Source organism: Cheilinus undulatus, linkage group 13 (genome assembly GCF_018320785.1).
Source record: "Cheilinus undulatus linkage group 13, ASM1832078v1, whole genome shotgun sequence".
Lineage (NCBI taxonomy): Eukaryota > Metazoa > Chordata > Actinopteri > Labriformes > Labridae > Cheilinus > Cheilinus undulatus.
In genome coordinates, this window is record NC_054877.1 from 39,612,960 (window position 1) to 39,635,843 (window position 22,884).

At 40.5% G+C, this 22,884-nt stretch overlaps 1 protein-coding gene across 1 annotated transcript in view; it reads left to right on the forward strand.

Moving 5' to 3' along the window:
• The window catches only part of LOC121520241, a 389,305-nt gene that overhangs the window by 203,937 nt on the left and 162,484 nt on the right, over positions 1–22,884 (forward strand). Inside the window, exons 4-5 of the mRNA XM_041803615.1 lie at positions 214–508; positions 22,313–22,432. Of these exons, the coding sequence (XP_041659549.1) occupies positions 214–508; positions 22,313–22,432 (415 nt within the window). The remainder of the gene's footprint in view (positions 1–213; positions 509–22,312; positions 22,433–22,884) is intronic.

Here is a 22,884-nt window from a genome sequence, read left to right on the forward strand (position 1 = left end):
TATGTCCTGGAGGCATGCAGAGGATAATCTGCTTGTTTTGTCTTCACTGCCTGTCACAGAAAAAGGACAAACTTAATTTTTAACTTGTGTTTGCTCTTGTCTCTTCTTCTCTTTATCTCCCACCGCCACTTTCTCTCTACTTTCTTTTTTATTTTTCTTCCATTTTCTCTTTCTTTCATCTTTTTTCCCACCTCCTGCTCCTCTATCTCTCAGCTCCACACCGACATGGACAGGAATGATGGACGCACTAAGTACGTCCTGCGAGGCGAGGGGGCGGGATCGGTCTTTGTGATAGATGAGAAGACGGGAAACATCCACGTCACCAAGCCACTGGACCGTGAGGAGAAGGACGAGTATCGTCTCATCGCCACGGCCACAGACAGGCAGACCGACCGGGCCCTGGAGCCCTCGTCACAGTTCATAATTCGGGTGCAGGACATCAACGACAACCCGCCTGTCTTTGATGAAGGCCCCTACAGCGCCACTGTGCCTGAGATGGCAAATATAGGTACAGGGGGGCTGGGGGAGCAGATGGGAATGGGAGGGGTTAACATTCATGTGAGAACAAGGAAACTAGTAGGCACAGAAAGGCGATAACAAAAACAAGAGAAAGACAACACCCTTTAAAAAACTCAGGTTACTGTCATGCTATTTAATTGATTCATTTTAGAAATGTTGATTTAAAACACTGAAATCACTATTGCTTATCGTATCTTCCTATTCAATCTATAATTATTAGGGTTGTCAAGAAAGTTCCTCAATTAGTGCATTAATTAATTATTATATCACAATAAATTTCATGCTTTAGCATCCCTTTAAGCACACTTTGGCAAAGCCACTGCAGTGTCTCCCTGCAGGCACAGTGATGTAAACAAGTCCACCACTGCTCCTTAATGTTTACCTGACACACCAGATGGATTCGTTATTTTACACATCCATTTGGAAAACCTTCCATAGACACTGTTTAGGAAAGGGCCAAGCCGTTGAAAAAAGTCTCGTAGGGTGATTGGATGAATGTTCTGTCTGTCACATCTTTACGGGCTAATCAGAGCAACGAAAACACGTGACGTAGCCGCTACTGAGGTGCGCCACTACTGAGGAGTAAACTTCACAGAGAACTGCATAACACCAACCATGGCGACTGTAGACTTCTGTTGTTTTTGAAAAGTAAACAACTCACTGCTGTTCTTTGTTCTTCTTTTAACAAAGAATATCGTCAAGTTCTGATGAAACTGAAGTTACCTCAGTGTTAAAAGGGACATATTATGCAAAAATCACTTTTTTCAGGCTTTCATAACCAAAATATGTGCTCCTGGCCTGTCCACAATCCCCACAAGTACCAGAAAAATCCACTAGCTACAGAAAAGCAGCAGCTTAATCAGACCTCAAACACATTTTATATGAATCCAATGAGACTGATGCATTTATATACGACAAGAGATGACACGATATTTAATGTTAAATAACTTTTGACCCATGGAACTCAACAGTGCCCACCCACTTTTTAGGCATGACTTGATCTGGAAGCAAAATTCTCTATTCAAATCCCCCATAGACATTTTGTTAAATCCTCAATACAACACTTTCAATGCTTGAACTAAGCTTACAAGCTACCCGAATACTCATAAAACATTTGATTCAGCAAGGTACACGACTGTGTATATATTTTTTTTTACAAGGAGGAAGGGACTACGTATCCCACAATACATATCCCATGATTCTTTTCATTTATTGTTAAAGATAACTTTACGAGCTTTCACACCATATAGTACCCTTTTCTACACTTACCATTATTGCAGTGATTGTACTTGAAATGATAATGTTGGAATATGTCGTAGTTTGAGTATTAATGGCTTTATACTACAACCGCATGGATTGACGTCATCAACAGTTGACAACCTTTTTTCACTGGCACAGTTGACATTTCCGTGGCAACTGAAGATCCCATCAATCAGGGACGCCACTCAAGGATTGGGGGCATTGTAGGTTTATATCTTCTGAACTTTTGTCTTGTAAAAGAGCAGATACCATCATTTTACACTCAGGTGGCTCTTGGTAAGTCTAACTTGGAAATATCCGATAAAATGGCGAATAATCGAAACCACTATGGAGAAAATGAATGGGAATTTTGCTTACGGAACCCTACGTTGAGTCCTATGAAATCATAGCAACATACTTTTTAAAAACCTTGCAGCCTGTTATTGTGCCGTTCTAATGATGTTATCCAAGCATTTTTAACTCTTATGGGGTCCCTCTGGTGAGCCTAGAACTGGGGGGACTTATTTAGGGTATTAAAAGAGCCACAGCAGTAGATGCAATATTCGTCCCTTTTTTTCAAATCAATTTTTGATTATCTTTTCTACTACTAGCAGCCAATGCTATCAAGCATATTGTTTAGTCACATTGGCTGTGACAACAAATGGCAGTAGTTCTGTCACCTCATATTTTGCATGTTTTTACCTTAAGATCATGCAGGAGAGGGCCTGAATGGCTCATAATAGAGAGACAGAGAGCCTGTGATGTGGCCCTCTGAGTCACTGCAGACAGGAACTGCTTTGAATAATGGCTCAAAAATAGCCAATACGAAAAAGTGCAAGGAGTTTTTGTACATAAGTGAATATTTTGAACATTTTTTGTCACAGAATGATTTTCTTTTCTTTTGGTCCCCAAGAGATGAGAGAATACATTTGTACAAATCTGTTTAGTTTTTTCTTTTGTCTTCATAGTCCCAGAATATTTTGAAAATTCAAGAGACATCACTGCAGCCCGTATATTCTTAAAGCTCACACTCTCCTGAAAAAAAGATGTTTAGAGCGTGACTGTGCACCACAGAGTTGATTCTTTACAAGCTTTTTAAGACAGTAAATCAAAGGCAAATACAATGGTTAAAAACAGCTTAGAGGCTTAGAATAAGAACAACACCGCAAGTGTCTCTCAGCAGAGATAGTTTTGCACAACTCCCAAAAGTCTTCAGCATTACTACACCATTTTAGCCACTGACAAGCTTTGCCATTCAATTACTACAGTCTTGCTAGTCTGTATAGCTGAGTTTAGCACTGTGCATGTCTGTTACCTCTGATTGGCCCATCATGACTGTGACAGAATGTTCGTCCTATCATTTTCTGAACATGTTTGAAAAGGCTTGCCCTTCCCAAGAACTTTTTATGGAAAGTTGTCATACCAAACTGAACAGGACAGGTTGGTGTGATCGACCTTTAAGAGTTGTTTCACCAGCTGTGGTACGTCACAGCTCTGGCAGTCTGGAGCAGATACACAGGACTCTATTTTTGCCAGATGCCGGACCACTTCATCAATTCAGCACGGAGCAAATCGAATGGGGTTGGAGGTTTCACTAAAACAAAATTAAAATTAAATTTCAGAATAAATAGCTCCTTGTTGACAGCATACAAATGCCAGATTGTATTTCACTTTACTGCACCAACAAAACCATTATGGGATGTAGCCAAGCCTGGAGTCAACAGGTCAAAAGGAACAAAAGGAAGTGCATTTATTTTTGATAGGCTATACTTATGGTAGAAGCACAAAACACCCAAGGATGCACATGCCTTTTCGCACAGTTGGGCATGATTCTGTAATTGGGTTGAGTCTTGTGGGTTGAGCTGTGCTGCTCAGTGGGGCACGCAGTCAAACTGCAGCGTAGCAGTGATAGACCGAAGCTGGACCCAGTGGAAGTCCAGGGTTAGACGGAGGCTTTTTTAAATTTCTGCCTGCTGCTGTTTCTTTGTGAGGTTTTAAAACTTTTTTTTCCACTTTTTGCCTTAATATTCCACAACTTTCAGGACACAAAAGCACCTTAAGAATTAAGAAAGTTTTTATTTTTGCCCTTTGATTGCTTTGCATAGTGCTGAACTGCTCAAAACATGGTAGCAATCTCCATGTAGAGATCACTGCTTGCAACCCCAAGGGTGTTCTCCACTGCTGTGTGACGTCATCAGCATAGGACCTATAGGACTTGATTAACAAAATGATGTGCATTAACACATTTAGAAATAGTTGGTCAGAAATTGGTTAATATATTTGGAATTTGTTTTAATCATTAGTGTTTTTTATTCATTCAAAGCTTGTTTATCTACCTCTACAACATGGAACACATAGCTTCTACTGAGAGTTTTCTTCCATTCAAAACTGAATGCTCATGTACAAACCAGTTTTATTTGCAAGGGAAAGCTGTTCAAAGGCGCCCCATCATATGATTATTTGAACTTGGTGCTGTGATCTGATCCCCCATATCCCTCAGAATCCCATTTTGTTGCATCTTTCATACAGTTATAGCATGAATAAATTGTACCCGCAGTGCCATCTGCCACCCAGACAGCTGTGAATAGCTCCATTTATCATGAAAGAAAGATGATTACTTTAATCCCCAGACCAGAAGCCAGCCTGTAGGTTATTGTTATCAGAGTTTGACCAGGTAACCTTTGTGCAAAGCTTACTATGAGGGTACATAATTACAATCCAGGATTTTAGGGGGGGCTCTCCTGCTCGTCATTTGGCTGACGGGCCAAAATCGACTTGGAAACTTGGCACACATTTTTCATCTGGTTTTGATGTTTTGATTGAGTAATGGGAGTAAAAACGATAAAGAATAATCTTAATAGCTGGGATAAGAACTTACCTTGATTGAGCGGGTTATTGGAGTCACACTGTGTACATAAAATAAGGCTGTAGCTTTTTATTGGTTTGCTGTTTAATCAGAATAAAGCATGAGCGGGTCGGTGCTGTCAAGCTCCACAGTGATGAATGTCCCACTTGACCACAGCTAGACAGTATGTTTTATTCTTTCTATCTCACAGGGATGAATCGCCTGAAGGTATTTTATTGAACAGCTTCGGATCTGCAGCTGCATGAAAATGTTCCTTGCTTTCAAAGGATGTGACACATTGAAAAACTACAAATTAACAATTATTTTCAGCTGAATTAAAGCACTAATATACCCAGTGTTGGGAATATAAAGCCTCTGTTGGATGAAGTGTAGTATAAACACCTTTTATGATAAGCACTGGCAGTGGGACATGAACAAATATTTGAAACACAATGAGTGTGTTAATGTCGCCATAGATGTTTTCAGCGCGAGGTTTTGACAGCTGCAGCTCCACAGCCATTATACAACACAACAGCCATAACATTAGTGCCTGTTAGGATTACACTCACAATGTGTTACCATTTTGTACACAGCCTTTTTAGCCCTTATCAAAACGACTCCTTAAATGGGTATTGTAGTGAAAGGGAAACCTGCTGCATTTCAGGAGCTTCAGTTCAATACAACGGCTTCAATTCATGAGCTGTTTTCAGAATACAAAGTGGAGGAGTTTATTCACCACTAAATATGGAGTGTGTATGAATACTGCATTTCATATTGAAACTCCCTGCAGAGCTTTCTCCAGCTGCTAAATAAAAATCCTGAATTTGGAGCGGGTGTTCTCCAAAAGTTGTTGATTTTATTCATGTCACGCATCACCATATTTCTGGTCACAGTAAATGCAGTTTTCTCCTCAATGATGCCACAGCTCTTACATTTGCAAGAATTTAAATCATAGAGTGCTTTTATGCATCACAAAATAAAGGCAATTTCCTTTCTAGTCCAATGTAAAATAGGTTTAAAATGTCTCCCATATTCAGTAAATTAACTAAATGTATTTATTCATGGTACAGTGCAGAATCCAGGCCAGAAATACTGCCTACATCCAGACAATTAGTTGATGGTATCCTTTATCCAAATAACAGTTATGGTTGGATAAATGTCACATTTCTGTATCTTGTTTCTTTGGACACTGCATAACAATGATTTGTTGTTTTGCCACTGCCATAGTCAATCAATGATCTGCTCTGATCAGGATGCTCAAAAAAGCAAAAAAAGGAGCACTCTCCTAACAATAAACTTCTTACTGGTGCTTGAGAAAAAAGGCTTCCTAGAACTGAGAACGTCAGCACTCATAATGTCCTTAAAGCAGTTTATTTAGGCCAAGGCACAAAGGACGCATTTTGACTCGTAGTCCTCTTTAGCATTGTTTGACAACAACAGGGCAGACTCAGTTTGCAGCTGAGTGTGAAGCAGTTGGGATGAGAGTCAGCATCATCATTGTGCCGGACTGTTGTGTTGAAGAAGGAACTGAGTCGGAAGGCGAAGCTTTCAATTTACCAGTCAGTCTTCTTCCCAACCCTCACCTATGGTCATGAAGTCTGGGTAATGACCAAAAGAATGAGGTTGCAGATGCAAGCGGCCAACATGAGTTTTCTCTGGACGTTGGCTTGGCTCAGACATCCAAAGGGAACTAGAAGTAAAGCAGCTGCACCTTCACATCGAATAGAGCCAGTTTAGGTGGTTCGGGCATCTGATCAGGATACCTCCTGGACACCTACCTTTGGAGGTTTTCCGGGGATGGAGAAGACCTGGAGGAAGACCCAGAATGTGCTGGTGGGATTGTATATCCCGTCTGGTCTTGGAACGCCTTGGGATCCCCCAGGAGGAGTGGGAAAGTGTCGCTCAGGAGAAGGATACTCTGTCTGGGTTGACTTGCTTCATCTGCTCCCACCGTGTCCCAGCCCCGGATAAGTGGAAGATGGATGGATGGAGTAATGGGCAGCAAACTGTGGAGTGTCATTTGGCCATGTCCAGATCATTGATCACTTTGCTGATGATGCTGTGATTTTTGCGGAGACTCCTTGTGGGGACTCTTGACCTGCTAAGAGAGGAGGCTGAAGTGGTGGGGATTAATATCTCCTGGGCCAAAACAAAGATCCAGGCTTTAGGGGATGCTCCCATCAAATCTGTTTCTAAGAGCCTTGAAGTTGTAAAGCAGTTCACCTACCTTAGCAATGTAATTCATCGATGAGGCAGACTTGGACACTCGCATGGAGCGATGGGTTCACTGAGCAAGGTATCTAAACATGTGGAAGAAAGTCGGAGTCTTTCAGTCTTTGGTCCCCCCAGCCCCCTGGTCTTGATATATTCTTGTGAGGCCTGAAAGTTGACTGATGGACAGAGGCGCAAGCTGGACTCTTTTGTGATAACTTGTCTTCGGCACATTTTTGGGTATTGATGGCAAGACAGTGTGTTTAGCTCAAAATTAGTAAACTCTGTAAATTTGTGTATTACCTGCATATACCCAGCTCTACACCACTGGCTTTACTCATAAAGGTAAATCTGTTTTAAGAAAAGGGGTTTACATTTTTAAAAAGGCTATATTTTCCTCATCATAAGTATCAATATCTTTTTTTTTTGTTTCTGTCATACAAGTGATTATTTAGGTTAAAAATTAGATATGGTTATCACAGGTAAACTTAATAATGGACCATGATTTTCCTCACCTCTGTGGGCTCTCCAGTTTGGCTGGACACCAGAAAACTCTCCCCTTTTTTTTTAATATTGGCATCTTCAAGCAATTTTTTGCCACTTTTTACCTACTTCTTAACCCCTTCCCAAAACTGTAGTCTCATGTTTTTTCCAATATTTGCCAATTTTTAACACCTTTTGACCCATTTTGCCCCATTTTGCCACTTTTAACTATTTTTCACAATCTTTTTGTCATTTTTTTGAACTATTTTTGCCTCTTTTATCCCATGTTTCTTTCTTTGAACCCCCTTATACAACATTAGCCCTGTTTTTGCCACTCTGGTGACAGTTTTTACCATATTATCTGCCAATTTTTGACACTTTCAACCCAGTTTTGCCAATTATCCCTTTGTTGCCTGCTTTTTTGGCAATTATTTATTGCCCCCTTAACGTTATTTCAGTTCCCTCTACTTTATTCTCTGGCATCCTAATGTTTGCCCACATCATGGTCTATCCATTAAGTCTTTCATTACTTTGTCAATGTGCCCATCCACATTGTTGCTTATAATGGACCATGATTTGTCTTTCCTCCATGGGTGCCCCAGTTTGGCTGGGCCCCCCTTATGGAGATCATTATCCGAGTGCTTTTCAGGACTGAAATCACTGAAAAGAAATGGGACTTGAGATGGGATTTTGACATACTATTTTTTGAGTTTACTGAGCTTTAGGCCACAGTCATCAAGATAAAAATAAAACTAACTTCGGAATTTTTAAGTTTGTGTTAGAATATATGGAATTTTATTTTAAATTGAATACAGCAAAAATCAAACTTGTTCATGCATTCTGATTTTTTTGGTATGCACCTACCTATCTGTTCTTCAGGCCAGGATCATTTGTTTCAAAAAGGGAAACTTTCTCTTTAGAGGGCAAAATGGCAGGTGATCAAGCCCTTTTTTTTGTTGGCGTGCACGTGCCTGCATTACTAAACTGTAAATAATCACAAGTCGAAAGATTGTCAGCAGAATATTTTTATTTACACTTTCATCCGCACCACTCTCTGACAGTCAAGGTTAACTTATACATGCATGCTGAAATTCATCTCTAAAGTTGAATGAGTTCTGAATTCATAACACCTTGTGTCTTGGCAGAATAAAGTAGTGAACATGCTGATGTATAAGACAGGAGAGAATGGCCTGTTCTCGCTCTAATGACTGAACAACTGATTGATGCACGTCCATATAAAATGTTAATAAGAGGATTATGTCATCCCTGCTGCGTTTGTTCTTTAAACTTGTAGACTTGTTTCAAAGTCAAAGAGACGCTGTGTGCTAATGTTAGGAATGTGGATATCACGAAGGAGGAATGGGGAATATTCCCCTCTGCATCCATGGAGCTCCAGTCAGAATACGAGGCTCTGGGGATTCATCCGTGCCCTTTTCAGATTGTAACACCTAGATGGAGTTTCATAAGGGCCTTCTGAGCTAAAAGCAGCACAAAGTGAAGGGCATTTGCTCAGCTATAGTTTCTTTATATGTAGGCCACTTCACACCTTGCTTTCACAGTTTCAGCTCACTAAAAAAATGTTTGTATAACACTTTCATGGTATGATGTTAACCAGCCTTTATGAAACAAAAAAAAGCCTGGGTATTGTACATCTAAAAATCTACAGAGCACAGCTTCTGGAGAAGTTTATCTGCATGCACTTGGGTTCCAATTTTTGTTGGGAGCAGTTCATCCCAGGCAGTGTTATTCAATTTTATTACTCTTTTGGCATGAAATTGTGTCTCTGTTTTTTTGCCGGCTCCGTCCAGACAAATTTTAATGGCTGGCATCGTCAGACCTCTCCAAAACTCAAAAATCGAATGCAAATGGGAGCAAAATTTAAGTGCGATGCAGGCAGAATGTGTAATGGGTTGGATTAATGTCTGATTCGTAATAACACTGTCACTACGGCTGCTTGTAGGATACATGAGGCCTTTCTCTTTAGTTGATTAAATACCTGCAGGGTCGATACAGTACACAAGCTTCATCAGCGGCCTGAGATGTTCAGCTCATAATAATGCACAAGCTAAACATTTTGGCTTTCTTGGAATGATAAAATGCTGATTATTACTACTGGGAGCTCCGGGTTATGTAACCATGTAAGAGGGCTTAAACAGACTATTGTTTTTATCTCTGTGTTTGCAGATGTTGCATAATTATGTGCATGTTAATGTAAAGTACACTGATAGAACCAGCTGAATACAATATAAGTAATCTTCTGAGCACACAAAAAGTATAAGCAAAGAAGAGTACAAATAGAAACAGCTTGAGTTGTACAACATGAAAAGAAGGCATAATCTGCCTATTAGGGATTCTGCCTGTTTGGATTCAAGTCACGTACGCCAAGTTGCTCCTGTTCTGGGAGAAGCAGTTTTAAATCAGTCTGGACTTTTACATTTAGCATCTTTCTTACATTTTAAGACAAGACTCAACTCCACCTGCAAGCAATCAAAGAGGCAACCTCTGATGTTGAAATGAAGCCAGAGCAGAAGTGCAAAAAGGCAAATGTCCTGATGCACCAGCTAGGCTTAACTTCTGTCTGAAGTTATGGCATCAAGTCCACACTAAACCCCAATGTAGACTAGTTAAGCTTATCTGAAGTGGTGTCATAAGGTTCATCTTAAAGGTCACATATTTTACCCCTTTAAGACAAGTTTATATTGGTCTCAGAGGTCCCTAAAACATGCCTGGGAAGTTTGTTTCTGTAAAAACACTCCAGTATTGGATTTTAGGTGTTTCAGCCCTGCTCAGAATGGGCTGTTTCTGTGTCTGTATCTTTAAGTGTTAATGAGCTGTCTGACCCCGCCCCTTTCAGGAAATGGATGTGGCTTAGTGGATGTGGCTCTCCTGATCCTCCTCTCAGCTGGCTGAGAGGAGGATCAGGAGAGGAGGGTGGAACTTTCTTCCCACAACTCCCCAACATGACATCATGAGGGAAAATCAGAGATAAGCTTGTTTCAGCACACATTTTCTGAAAGGTGGAGAAAGGGGGTGGGGGGGGGGATTTTACTGATTCTTGAAGGGATTGCAGGGGGGCCTGAAAAGGTGTATTTTTCATAACATGTGACCTTTAACTTGCAGAGCGTAACCCAAATGTTGTTCCATTAATGATCTTTTCACTTTATTTAACTATTTTATGCACTGTTAGAATTTTAGAATTGAATTTTATTAGATATGCATGCCATATTTGTTCCCTGAATCGTGGTTCCCAAAGTGGGGGTCAGGACAACCTGGGGGTCACAAGATGCCTTACAAAACCAATAATATTTTTTAGATGTTTTTACATTGTACATTTTGCCCATTTTTGTAGAAATATATACATTCAATCAGTTTAATTAGAAATTTAAAAAAATTGTGGAATATAGGTCTGCACGTGACTTTTCTTGACTGGCACAGCTAATTTCAGCTATGCCTCAAGCACCCTTAGTGACCATGGGAGTCCCTGGTCTCTGTCACTGTTATTTTGGGGGTCGTGGGCTGAAAATATGTCACAGGCAAGATAAACACCGTATGATTTAATTTCTAATTGGTGCTTTTCAAAGTAGTAACCCAGCTGTGCATTTTTCAGAGGGGGATGCATACTGACCACATCTGCACAGAAGGCTTTTATTTGGATTTTTTTTCTGGCTTAGTTTTACAATGAATCAAGTCATTTGTAGGGAGATTTAAAAAGACACAGTAACGGAACAAAAGTAATGTTCTGTGTGCTTTTAAACAGATGATGATTGGCCTTTATGGTTATTTCTGCGTTGGGCATCAGTGGCGAGCTTTATTCAGTCACGGTATCACTTTACAGGAAGCTTAAAAAGCCTTACAGACCATTTCAGCTCCTTAATAAAATCTTTAATGGTTTTAATTTTGCCCCAAGTTGCTGCTCCAGGACACAATATGTAGGATTATTAATAAACTATAAAATTTGTCATCACTGATCTACACCCAGAAAGGAGAATAAAAGTGTTTTTAAACTCAGTCATGGATCACATTACAGCCACTGGTGAATATTTCACAGTTCGACTCCAACAGTTTGACTGAGAATATCATAACGCGGTGCCAGGCCTGTGCCAGCTGTGCAGTACTACGGCACGTGAGGATGTATTAGTATAGATGTGCACAGTCATGATGAGTGAGTTCTTTTATCACTCTCAAAGCATCTTCACACACGGCTAGAATGCAAAATGGACAGATTTATTGTTACCACAGTGACTAGACTACAGAGTCAACTATTAAAGTTAGGATTTTACTGCATAGACCAGATGATGCTCAACTGCCACAGTGTTTAATTTTCAAAGATAAGCCCTGGGTCTATATTTGGACAAAGCACTAGTAACTGTGACATTTAGTGCCACAAACACTAAGACAGGTTCTGCAAGTTTTTGAGACCAACAATGATTAAAAGTATCAGGTAAGGCTGAAGGGGGAGCATGATCTGCTGTTATGGAATCCTGCATCAACTGCATGGCTGCAAACTCAGAGTTCCTACTAGATTAGAGTGTAATAATCAGGTAGTATTGGCACTAGGTTCATTACTAAAACTAAATAACAGATTGCCTGGGTAAGATGGATGTTTAAAGACATATGCATACAGAAACACCCAAAACATGAAAAATTTTAAGATAAAAAATATTTAAAGATGAGACATACATGTCTGAAATATAGTTGCTTGGATTCTAATCTTATTTTTTATGGGGGTGGAGGTCCATGGAATAAATTATTTTCTTCTAGGGGAGGCTCATTTTCCCACACTTTGAAAACTCCCTGGTCTAATAAACAGTCCAAGACAATAGCAAACATTTATGTCATTAAATATCTACCTGGTGTGTTTCTCAAGCAGAGCGGTACAGAGGGGCACTTATGGCTGAAGTGGACCAGAGCATGTGCAGAGCATGTGCAGAGCATGGAACTGCCAAGACAACTTCATATGCATTGTTTTGCAGACTGAATATGTGTAAATTAGGGGTTAGATGACTTACAAAAGCAGCTAGCTTTCTAAATACCCTGTCAGTGGTCAGCAGCATTGCACAGTGAAGTAACAGGGTCCTGAGGCCATTATCCTTTCACAATAAAAGCCCCCAAGGTAGAGACACTTATTTGGCTTGTTTTTCATTAAGTTCTGTAAAGTGCAGAGGGCTATATGCTCTTACTCTGGTTGTTTGCTATCCCTCTTACCCTGTATTAGTAGAAGTGAATTAAAGAAAGAAAATGGGATGTAGAGGAAATTAAGGTTTTCAAACATGAGTTTTCAAATTAATGTCCATGTAAATCCTGATATCAAAGACTGCAGGTTGATAGACGTGTTCACAGCTGTGATGTATTCACAGAATGAATGAATGCTCACCAGAGGTGAATTTTACTGACTTTTTTCTGCTGAGATTTGTATGGAAATTTTACTATGAAGGCTCAGAGGACAAAGGCCAGTAAAGCAGGGTAAAATAAATTGTGCAGTTTGTATCCTCTCATGCAACTCAGGTTGAAATTTCTAGTAGATTTTCAGGAATTTTTTGAATACTGCATAGGTAAATAAAGAAAAGTGGGTTTTCTGAGGGGGGAACTCCATCTAAAGCTGCTCATGGGTACCTCAGTTGGTAGAAAATCCCTGTAAATCTGAGGAAACACTTTTGAAATATTCTGTTTAAACACAGCCCTGCTCTCTGTTGGCAGTGATGTATGGCAGCGTCTGTGTATCAGATAATGTTTACCACCCAAAAACCACAGTACAGTTTATCAGCCAAATTCATGAGAGCAGAGCCGAGCCGTTCTTTAAAAGCAGAGGGACTGTGCTGAGAGATTTGGGTGTCATTGGGAGTAATATTAGAAAGGATCCGATTTCAAATTCAATCAGACATTAAAGAGGATTATGTAATGTGTTGACGCTCATTTTCATCTTATTTTAAGTGTTAAATCTGTGACAGGATGCATGTCAAAGCCACAGTGACCTGGTAATACTCCTGTGACCGCTGAAAGATCACGTTCAAAGTGACACAAGTGCTTAGAGTCAGGTTGAAAGAGGAGGTGAAGGCAGAGGCGGGGATCGTTTCTGCACTCGTATTGCTGTGAGATGCTGGAGTGACAATAAATGCCAGAGATTTAAAATTCAGAGCAGGGCTGCAGAGTGCCTGTAGGAAACGGTTTGTATGTACAAAAAGTGCTCTAATCTCCATTTACACTCTGCTCTCCCCTTCAAAAAATGGTTCTACTTTTAGGAGTGCTCTTTGGCTTTTAACAGCAAGGCGAATTGCTTTCAGGAAACTTGAATTTCCTAGAAAAAAGGAGGGTTTTGTTTTAATAATTCACCCTTTAACTGGTTAGCTCTGAAAGTTTGCCACATTTGGCCCGCGGTCCTCTCCATCCGCCTTTTAAAGGTTTTTCCCCAAACATCGAGGTCCCTCTTGCACTTCATTGTTTAATTCAGATTAGAATAATGACCCTGCCAGCAGCGAGCCGAGGCCGGGGCCAAGGGAGACGGTGCGATGGAGACGAGCACTATTTAGTAATCCTATCAGCTGCCGTACGAGCGCCGGCTCCTCGTGGCAGCTCAGTCTCCAGATTGAGTTGTTCAGTCAATCATGGATTCAATATTTACTTGATGATTCAATATTTACCGAGGAGCTTTGCGGCACGCGTGACTGAGGAGACGGTGCCGCTGCGAGGATCCTATCAAAGGCTCGTTACATGAGACATTTAAGGGCGAGGGTGAAGAAGGAGAGGGGAGGAGGGGGGGAGTCTCAAAGCGTCTCATTGTGGAGACGCTTTTATGAGGAGCCAAGGCGCACCCCTGCTTCTATCTGTGTCTCCAAACTTGTTTTTGCTGCTTTCGCTCAGCTAGGTGTAAACATCTAAGCGTGTGTGAATCCGCTGAATAACTTACATTTAAAGTTTAACCTTGTCTTCAAATATTAAACCCTTCTTTTATATATCTCTATCTATATATAGACATATATATGGAAGGATTTCTTTCCCTCTTCCCTGTCAGAGGACAGATGTCTGATGGTAAGTACGTGCGTTCCAGTTGGATGCGCGTCGCTGTGAATATTTGATCCTCGTGGAGTGTGACTGCTGTATTGCACGGCTGACAGGCTGCATACCAATCGCTTTCCCTCCGACTTGCACTTGTTGCATCAACCTCAGAGCCAAACTGTTTGATCCCCAAGTCTGATTAATTTCTACTGCTGTCAAAAGAAACATTCTGTCTACTTATCTGCTCGTGGCCCTGTGCTCTTATCTCTTATATCCATAGTGGGGGGAAAAAGCCTAAAACATAAAGAGATTCAATAGCAGACACTTTAAAGTCTGTGTCAGGCTGAGTGAAGCTGCTATAGAGGGTGAGAGCTTCGAGATAAAACACAGAGAGTGCAGACAGTCTAATAGTTTTTGTTCTAGCTGGTAGGAAAATGTGTAGAAGGAGGAAACATTTTCCTCAGCTTCATCCTAAAGTCCCACGTTTTCTAACTAGGTGTCTACTCCACTCATTTTTTACAGTATACACTCTCTGCACTGTTTTTCTGCAGTTAATTAACAACAAGTCAATAATTTAACATGAAATTATGCAGCACATGCAGCAGCAGCTATCAATCACTGCCTCTTGAGATGCCACTGCTAATCAAACCTTCTGAGATCTAACTCCCAGCTTTTTTTCTTTTATCTCAATCAATAATGAAGAAAGAGCCAATCATGCTCCGTGTGCCGTCATGCTCTCTTACTCTATTTATGCTTTAAGGCAAGGAAAAGTGTTTAAAACAGACTATTTCTGACATCAACCCATTTCCACTTGATGCAATGTCAGAGCGTTTTGAATTATCTCTTTGTTTTTAAGAGAACAAACTGACCGATGAATTGCAGCGCAGTTTACTAAAATGCATGAGGGATGGTAACGTTTTTTAAATGCAAGCCAAGGCTCAGTAGATGAGGGATCTGTTTGAGGAAAAAATGGCAATAACTTGATATGATTGATCTTTTAAAAAAAGGAAACAAACATGGGCGGCACAGCGGTGCATGGGTTAGCGTTCTTGCGTCACAGCAAGAAGATCCCTGGTTCGCTTCCCGGTCAGGGCCTTTCTGTGCCGAGTTTGCATGTTCTCCCTGGGTACTCTGGCTTCCTCCCACCACCAAAAACATGCTCTTCACGTTAATTGGTGACTCTAAATTGGCCGTAGGTGTGAATGTGAGCGTGCCTGGTTGACTGTCTATATATGATTGACAGGGTGTACCCCGCCCAATGACAGCTGGGATAGGCGGAATAGAAAATGGATAGATGGATGTTAACAAACTTAAGGGCTTCCAAATGATCAACTTTTCAAAAACTTTAAGGTAAAAAATAAATTAAACAAGACTTAAGCTTTAGAGGGTGTTTTTAGGGTTGTTCTGATTCCAATACCAGTATCAGAAATACGGCTGATACTGCTTAAAATGCAGGAATTAATGCACGACCCTATACCGTTTGGTTTAGCTTTATATATTGCTTCATTTAGCCATGCTAACTGTTAGCCTATAAACCGGAAATCAATTCTTCTTCACTGCTGGAAAGCACGTCATGCTTTTGAACCATATATCATTGCCTCTTACTTGTTTTTCCTCTTGGCGCTAGCCTTTGTGCTTTCCCAGTTACTCTAGTAATGCCTTTGAATTCGGTGCGGCAGTATTTTCAGCGAGCCTGAAGCCCGTGTGACTTCTGGGGACTTCAGTTATTAGATCCACAACAGTAAACACATCATCAAATGTCTTTTTTATCTATTTTAGTCAAATTTTGATTGTTTATTTCTGCTAGCTCGAATGCTAATGTGAATGCTAACTGTTATATTGTGTACTTTTTGTGAGGGTCTGTCAGCCAGTTGCAGGCTGTTCAAACAGCTTTAGGGTCACAGAGATGCTGTACATTATGATTCTATTTTTTGTGTCAAATATAGGTCTAAAATAATTTGCTACTCTGCACAGTCTGTCCAGAAAGTTCACACTGGTGTCAGATCAGTACTCAGTATCGGCCAGTACCCAACACCTTGGTACTGGAATCATATTGGGAAGGAAAAAATGAATGAACAATGAACATGCCTACTTTTTTAATTCAGGTTTAGGTATAAATGAGTTAAAATGGACTGAGGCAGAATGAAAAACTGTTCTGTGGTCAAACAAATTAATCTACATATCATTTTGCATCACTGTGACTGCAGGGGAGATGTTGCCGTGGCTTCACTAACATGTGCTTAAATGGCCAATAAAACATGCAATTAATGCCATTTAGAAAAAAAGAATACACACTTATTCCTGACCTTAATTGCAACGCAATTAATAAATCAATGCTGACAGCCCAAATACACACTCAAACAGCCATACACACATACAAAATACAGTGAAAACACCTGCTTCTGACTGTAGTCAAGTGGAGTCACAGGTTAAAGGAATCAGTATGCAGAAAATGACCCTGGTGACTGGGTTTTTATTGTATCAGATAAATTGATTTCCAGAGCTCATGCATAAATGTTTGAAAAGAACCTCTCTTTAGTTGTTTCCAACCTGTGGATACTCAGCCACTCTAAAGTGCTGTACAAGTGAGGTCATGACATCATGAGTTTGGCAAGTAGGAGAAAATTCTGCACATTCTATCCAGTTTTTTTGGATCTCTTTTTCTCAATTTGGATGTTTTTTCATTGAAATCAGACTTTTGTTTTTGATGAAACCTCTGGAGATATAAAAGGAAACTCTTAAAGATGTTGGTTGTTTCTGTTAGAGGTCAAAAGAAAAAGACTGGGAATCTGCTTTGGTTTTATTCCTTGTGTGGCTTTTTATTTTAAAGCTTCTGTGGTTTCACTCAAAACAAGTAGTTTATGCTGTAGGATAAATGCAGCAATGTGAAATAGTGGGTTTTTTTTTTTTTTTGGGTGAAAAGTAATAAATGTATGAAGCAGCAGGAACACAGTTTCCTTTGATGAGTCAAATCTACAAAAATTAATCTAAAAAATCCTTTCAGCTAGTCAGTTTTATGGCATGAAGAAAATACAGTCACAATAGAACTTAACGTTGTAGTTCTGGAAGGAAATATCCCATTTCTCCATGGTGGATTTGATAATTAGCTATAATGTCATACCAGTCCAAGGTAGACTTACCATGAGTGAAGAGAGAAACATGGGTTGTTGGTTTCAGTTTCTGAAGACCAGATCTGCTGTGGTATTTTGGATCATCTGCAGAGGTCTAAATATGCATGTAGGGGGGGCTGCCAGTGAAAAAATGCAGTAGTCAGTGCATGAACTTCACTTAGGTTGCATGCTTCACCAGTCCTGAGGGAAAATTGGCATGAATGAGCAATCACCTCCAAGACTTGGACCTTAAAGGTTAGCTGGTTGTTGATCTGGACACACATATTCCTAGAAGACTAAGGTGATCCGGTCCAAATAATGGGTCATTTGTCAGATTGTTGCATAGTTATGTAAGGTTTGGTTTGTGTTCACACAGATAAGTTTACAAGCCGACAAAAATATGCAAAATGTAATTACAAAAGCCCTCTAATTCGCCCAAATTTCTCACAGTTTATGAATGCTTGAACAAAATATATTAGTATGTCACTTTGAAACTTGAACTGAGATAAAACAAACATGAAAAACTGATTCTGAATCCCCAAAACATCTCAATTTCATAAATAACGAACAGCCTGAGAGACAAACATTATGCTAATTGTGTCATGTATTAAAACTAAAAATCAGTGGAATAATTTTACCAAATGACACTAATTGCAACTCTTATTAAACAACAGCAGAGTTTACTATTTAGTTGGAGAGATCTACAAAAACAAGTCTGTTCTTACAAGAGTAAAGTAATAAGGTTCTGTGGTTATTAACACTTAATCTTCCGTCTACGTAACAGGCTAAAAGCACACTGCCTCCTGCAGGTTAGGTCGGACCATGAAACCCCTTTTTCAAGCAGTCTCAATCCTGGTGCCTGGTTAGGATTTGACTGACAGCTTTCACACCAACACAAATGAGCCAAACCAGCCCAGCAAATGTGCTTGAGTTCATTTCAGCTGAACCAAACAGGTGAGGTGTGAAAGCACTTTCAGTGGGCATGAGCTAGTTTGATCCAAACTGGGTATTGATTCGTGGTTGTATAAAGGGACTGGTGAGAATGACAACCCAGTCTTTGATGTCTTGAGCTGAAGGTGATGTTCCTTCATCTATTTAGAAATATCAGCAAGGCATGATGGCAATTTTAGACCCTTATTAGATGTGCTGAAGCACTTCTAAATTTAATCTCAGTACCCCTAACCAGATATCACAAATCTGAGAGGTATTTTGTAGATATCTTTTAATTTCTTTATTATCATTTGAATAAAGCATAGTAATAATCACCCTACGTCAAAAGCCCACCCTTCTTGTATCAAAGAAAATTTGAAATATAACTATCATGAATAATGTCACAGGAGAAAGGAATAGTTAGCAGTAAACAACAATATATAAACTGAGCATGAAAGTAAGGAAAATTTGTTTTTGTTAGATTATTTCTGTTGTAACAATGCTTCTTGGCAATAAATCTTATACTGTTGGAAAGCCTGTTTATTTCCCTTTGGTGGGATGAACAGCAGAGCTGAGTATGTGGGTTGCACCCATGAAAAATGTGCCAAATCTTCTCTGCCAATGCCAAACAGCTTATTCTGCCATTGACTCTTGTTTGGTGGCTTGGATGATTGAAGCCTGAAGAAACAGGACATATTGGCAAATTAACAATTTATTCATATTACAAACAGGAGCATGTGAAAGAACCATACACAGCCACAACAGCCTGGCTTCTCCTCCTCATGCTGGGCAGCAGCCTTGTCCACAAGTGTTCAGTGGTTTTGAGGTCAGAACTGCTCGCAGGCCATTCCATCCTCTCCACTCCCAAATTCTGGAGGTAGTCTCTGATAAACCCTGCTCTGTGTGGGCAAGCGATGTCATGTTGGGAGGTAGTTTAGTCCCAGACTGTGGAGATATGAGATGCCACTGGTTGCAGAATCTCATCTGGACATCCCTCTGCACTGAGATTTCCTCCAATGATGATTCACCTTGTTTTTCCTCATCCAGGGAGATGCTGCCCTACAACGTCACACTGCCTCCACTAAAAGACGTTACTCTATTGATGCTGCAATCAGCATAGCATTTTCCGCCTCTTCTCCACATTTTGACCCCAAAATCCAACTGCTGTAGGCAGAAGCTGTACTCATCTCTGAACATAATGTTCCTCCACAGTCCATATGTCTGGTTCTAGTGTGCATGTTGCCATTACCAGCACAAAAGGAACTGAGGGTAAAGGGTAGTCGAAGCAGGCCTATCAGATCAGAGGTTGGCTGCGGCAGTCTGTTCCATATTGTCTGGGCAGAGAGCCGTTGGCCATATTATCCTGCAATCTTTGACTGCACATCTGTAGAAGACAGCCTATGGTATAAGTGCTGAAAGGTTGAGGAAACAGTCTTCTTGGGGTGTTGTCCTCGTGGGACACACACTTGGCAGTCTGTCACGGACATCCCCTGTTATATGGAACTTGGCTGTCAGTTTGGAGATGGTACTAGGGCTCACTCCAAATAAGGCTGCATCTTGGTTTTGCGAAACACCAGCTTGAAGTTGTCCTTTCTCACATGGCCCTATCCAGATCAGTCAAATGTAGCAGGCTGAGTCTTGGAGCAGACACCCTGACCACTGTAGCAGAACCCATGCTCACAGGTGCTGACAACCAGGGGCTCATTGCTCATCCACACCTGGGGATACCAAAGGCTCAAAACAAGAGTCAATAGCAACAGTAGAACAAGCATTTTGGCATTGGCAGAGATTTGGCAAATTTTTCAACCCACATACTAAGCTCTGCTGCTCATCCCATAAATGATTGTTCCTTACAAATGTGTCATCATTTAAAAGGGAATCAAACAGGTTCTCAACGGTATACGATTTGTTGTCAAGAAGCATTGTTACAACAAAGAAATAATCCACCAAACACAAATTGAATTAATTTATGTGCTAAGTAAGGAGCAAATGTAAAACTAGGTTTATATATATTAGATAGTATTTCCACATACCCAATGCACTGCTAGGGATTTTCTGCAGTAACACATTATTCTCCTCACCTGCTGATTTCTAAACATCCTTGTTGTAAATATCTAATCATGATGAGCAAAAGGGTCATCACATGGCAGTGAAGTCATCTAGTCAACAAGGTAACTGGTTTATGCAGTCCCTGGTAGTGGTCCACTTTCTGTGGCTTAGAAAATGTTTAACCTTAGGCCAAACTTACTTGCCGACCCCTGATTTATAGTCGCCCCCTGAGTATAGTGTTGTACTCAAGACCACGCTCTCTGAGACCAAGACTTGCCCGAGACCAGAGTGCAGCGAGACCAAGACAAGACCAAGACTTTTGGGGGTCGATACCAAGTCAAGACGGAGACCGAGACGAGACCAAATCCATAAAAAACAATTTTAAAAAACCATGACAAGGTTTAACAGTTAAAGAGCATTCTCTCTTTAATTTTAGTTTCTTTTTAATAAATTTGACAGAAAAATCAAGGTGTCTGAAGCTCTTTCAAAGCACAACATGCAAAAATCTCATATCTAGAATAATGTGTTCAACTAACTTTTTTTTTTTCCTAAAAAATAAATCCTTATAGGTATTTAAAAGCGACTGACAAGTCCGGAATTATTTCAAATATCTGAAAATGAGATGTTTATCTAGATTTGTCAGGTGAATGGGGCCTAAAGTAAGTGTTCAGAGGTATTTCTGACTTAAAATAAGATGGACTGATGTCCAGGCTTTTGCAGGTGCAGCTGTTTGTTGTTTTAGCAAATGCTTCTCCTTATTATCACATTAATGAAAAAGAATGATAAAGAACAGCAGATCTCTGATGGTCTCGACTGGTCTTGATGGAAAATCCTAAATCTTACCAGACCAAGTAAATGCTCTCAAACCCGAGACAAGATCAAGACATTCAAAATGTAGTCTTGAGACCGGTCTGAAGACCAAGACCGTTCTCAGGCACTACAGCACTAATAGTCACTTTAGCTGGGGTAGCTGGTTGGCTTCGTTCCAGGATTCAAAATATTGCTGAAAGTTTTGTTGTTTCAATGAGGATTTTAACTGTGAAAATTACTTCTGGAACCAAAGCTGGATGGCCACTGTTGAGCACTATTAGCATGTAGTTTCTCTGTTACCCACTTGAAGTAGCAAACCCACTAACACTCCTCTCTGAGCTCTCTCTGGTGCAATCTTTACATGCACCATCTGTCAATAACCCTCTGATCTACCTGTAGTGGAACACCTACCAGATGATACCCTCTCCCTGTATTCCCCACACATCACTACAGGCACAGACACACAAACACTCCACCCATCTTTCCCACAGTGATACTGTCATCACTTTGATCAGGAATAAAGTAGCAGCTGCTCCCACAATCCCTGTCTTCCTCCTATCTTGTCTGGCTCCAGTCCCGGGGGAAATAGTCACTCTCCCTTTCGCTATGGTATAAATATAGACATATAGAATTCCTCTACATATGAGGTGTTTTAACTGTATTTCAAATATTTCCATTTTTTGCCAACAAACTCAAAAATTTCTCTACCAAATTGACACTCTCAGCCGTAGAGAGAAGATAGATTTAAGAGATGGAGACGGGGGCCGTTGAAGAGACAGACGGTCCGATTGAGAGAGGAAGCTAAAGGGAATTGGAGACGGAGATGAAGAAAAATGAAGTGAGACAGAGGGAATAGAGGGAGGAAGAAGGTGAGAGCGCAGGGGATGGGGTAGGAGTCGAGGGGGAAGGGTAAATAAAGTATTTGTCACACTGCCGACGGAAGGAGATTGAAAAAAGAGGAGGGAGAGAGGAAATCTGTGGCTGACTTAAAGCTTTTTTTATGCTCTTAAAGTGTTGCTCTATACTGTCCACTTAGCTCCAACTCTAACATCTCTTCTTCTTTCTTTTTCTCCTCCCTTCTTCTCTCATTTCTCCCCTTCTCCTCCTCTCTGCTCCCCTGCAGGCACGTCTATAATCCAGGTGACAGCGACAGATGCTGATGACCCGACTTATGGGAACAGCGCCAAGCTGGTGTACACACTGGTGCAGGGCCAGCAGTACTTCTCAGTGGATCCCCAGACAGGTGAGTGTGTTTATATCTCTGAGAGTAGGTTCTAGGTCTCACACACACACATTCAACACACTCACAGTGGCACACACTCTTGGGTGAAGAAATTTAAAAGATGCACAGCTGTCAGGAAAGCTAATACACACTGCACAAGAGCAAATATACTCAAGATGTTGAAGTGCAAGCACACACTGTATGAGCAAACAAGGGAATTCATTTAGTGAGAGTGCACAGACACACACACAGTTTTGAGCGAGTCAGAAACCAAGAGGCCACCTCTGAGGCTTAGGGTACAACTCAAGTCTCTTAACACTGGAACCACCAGAGATCTCTATATAACCAGAACAGCCAGCAGGTACAATTTACCCATAATTAGAGTGCATTGATTTTCATAGATAACAATGATCACGAGTAGTTATTTAACCATAGACATTGAACAAATGCTTAGTTGATATGACACAAATCGT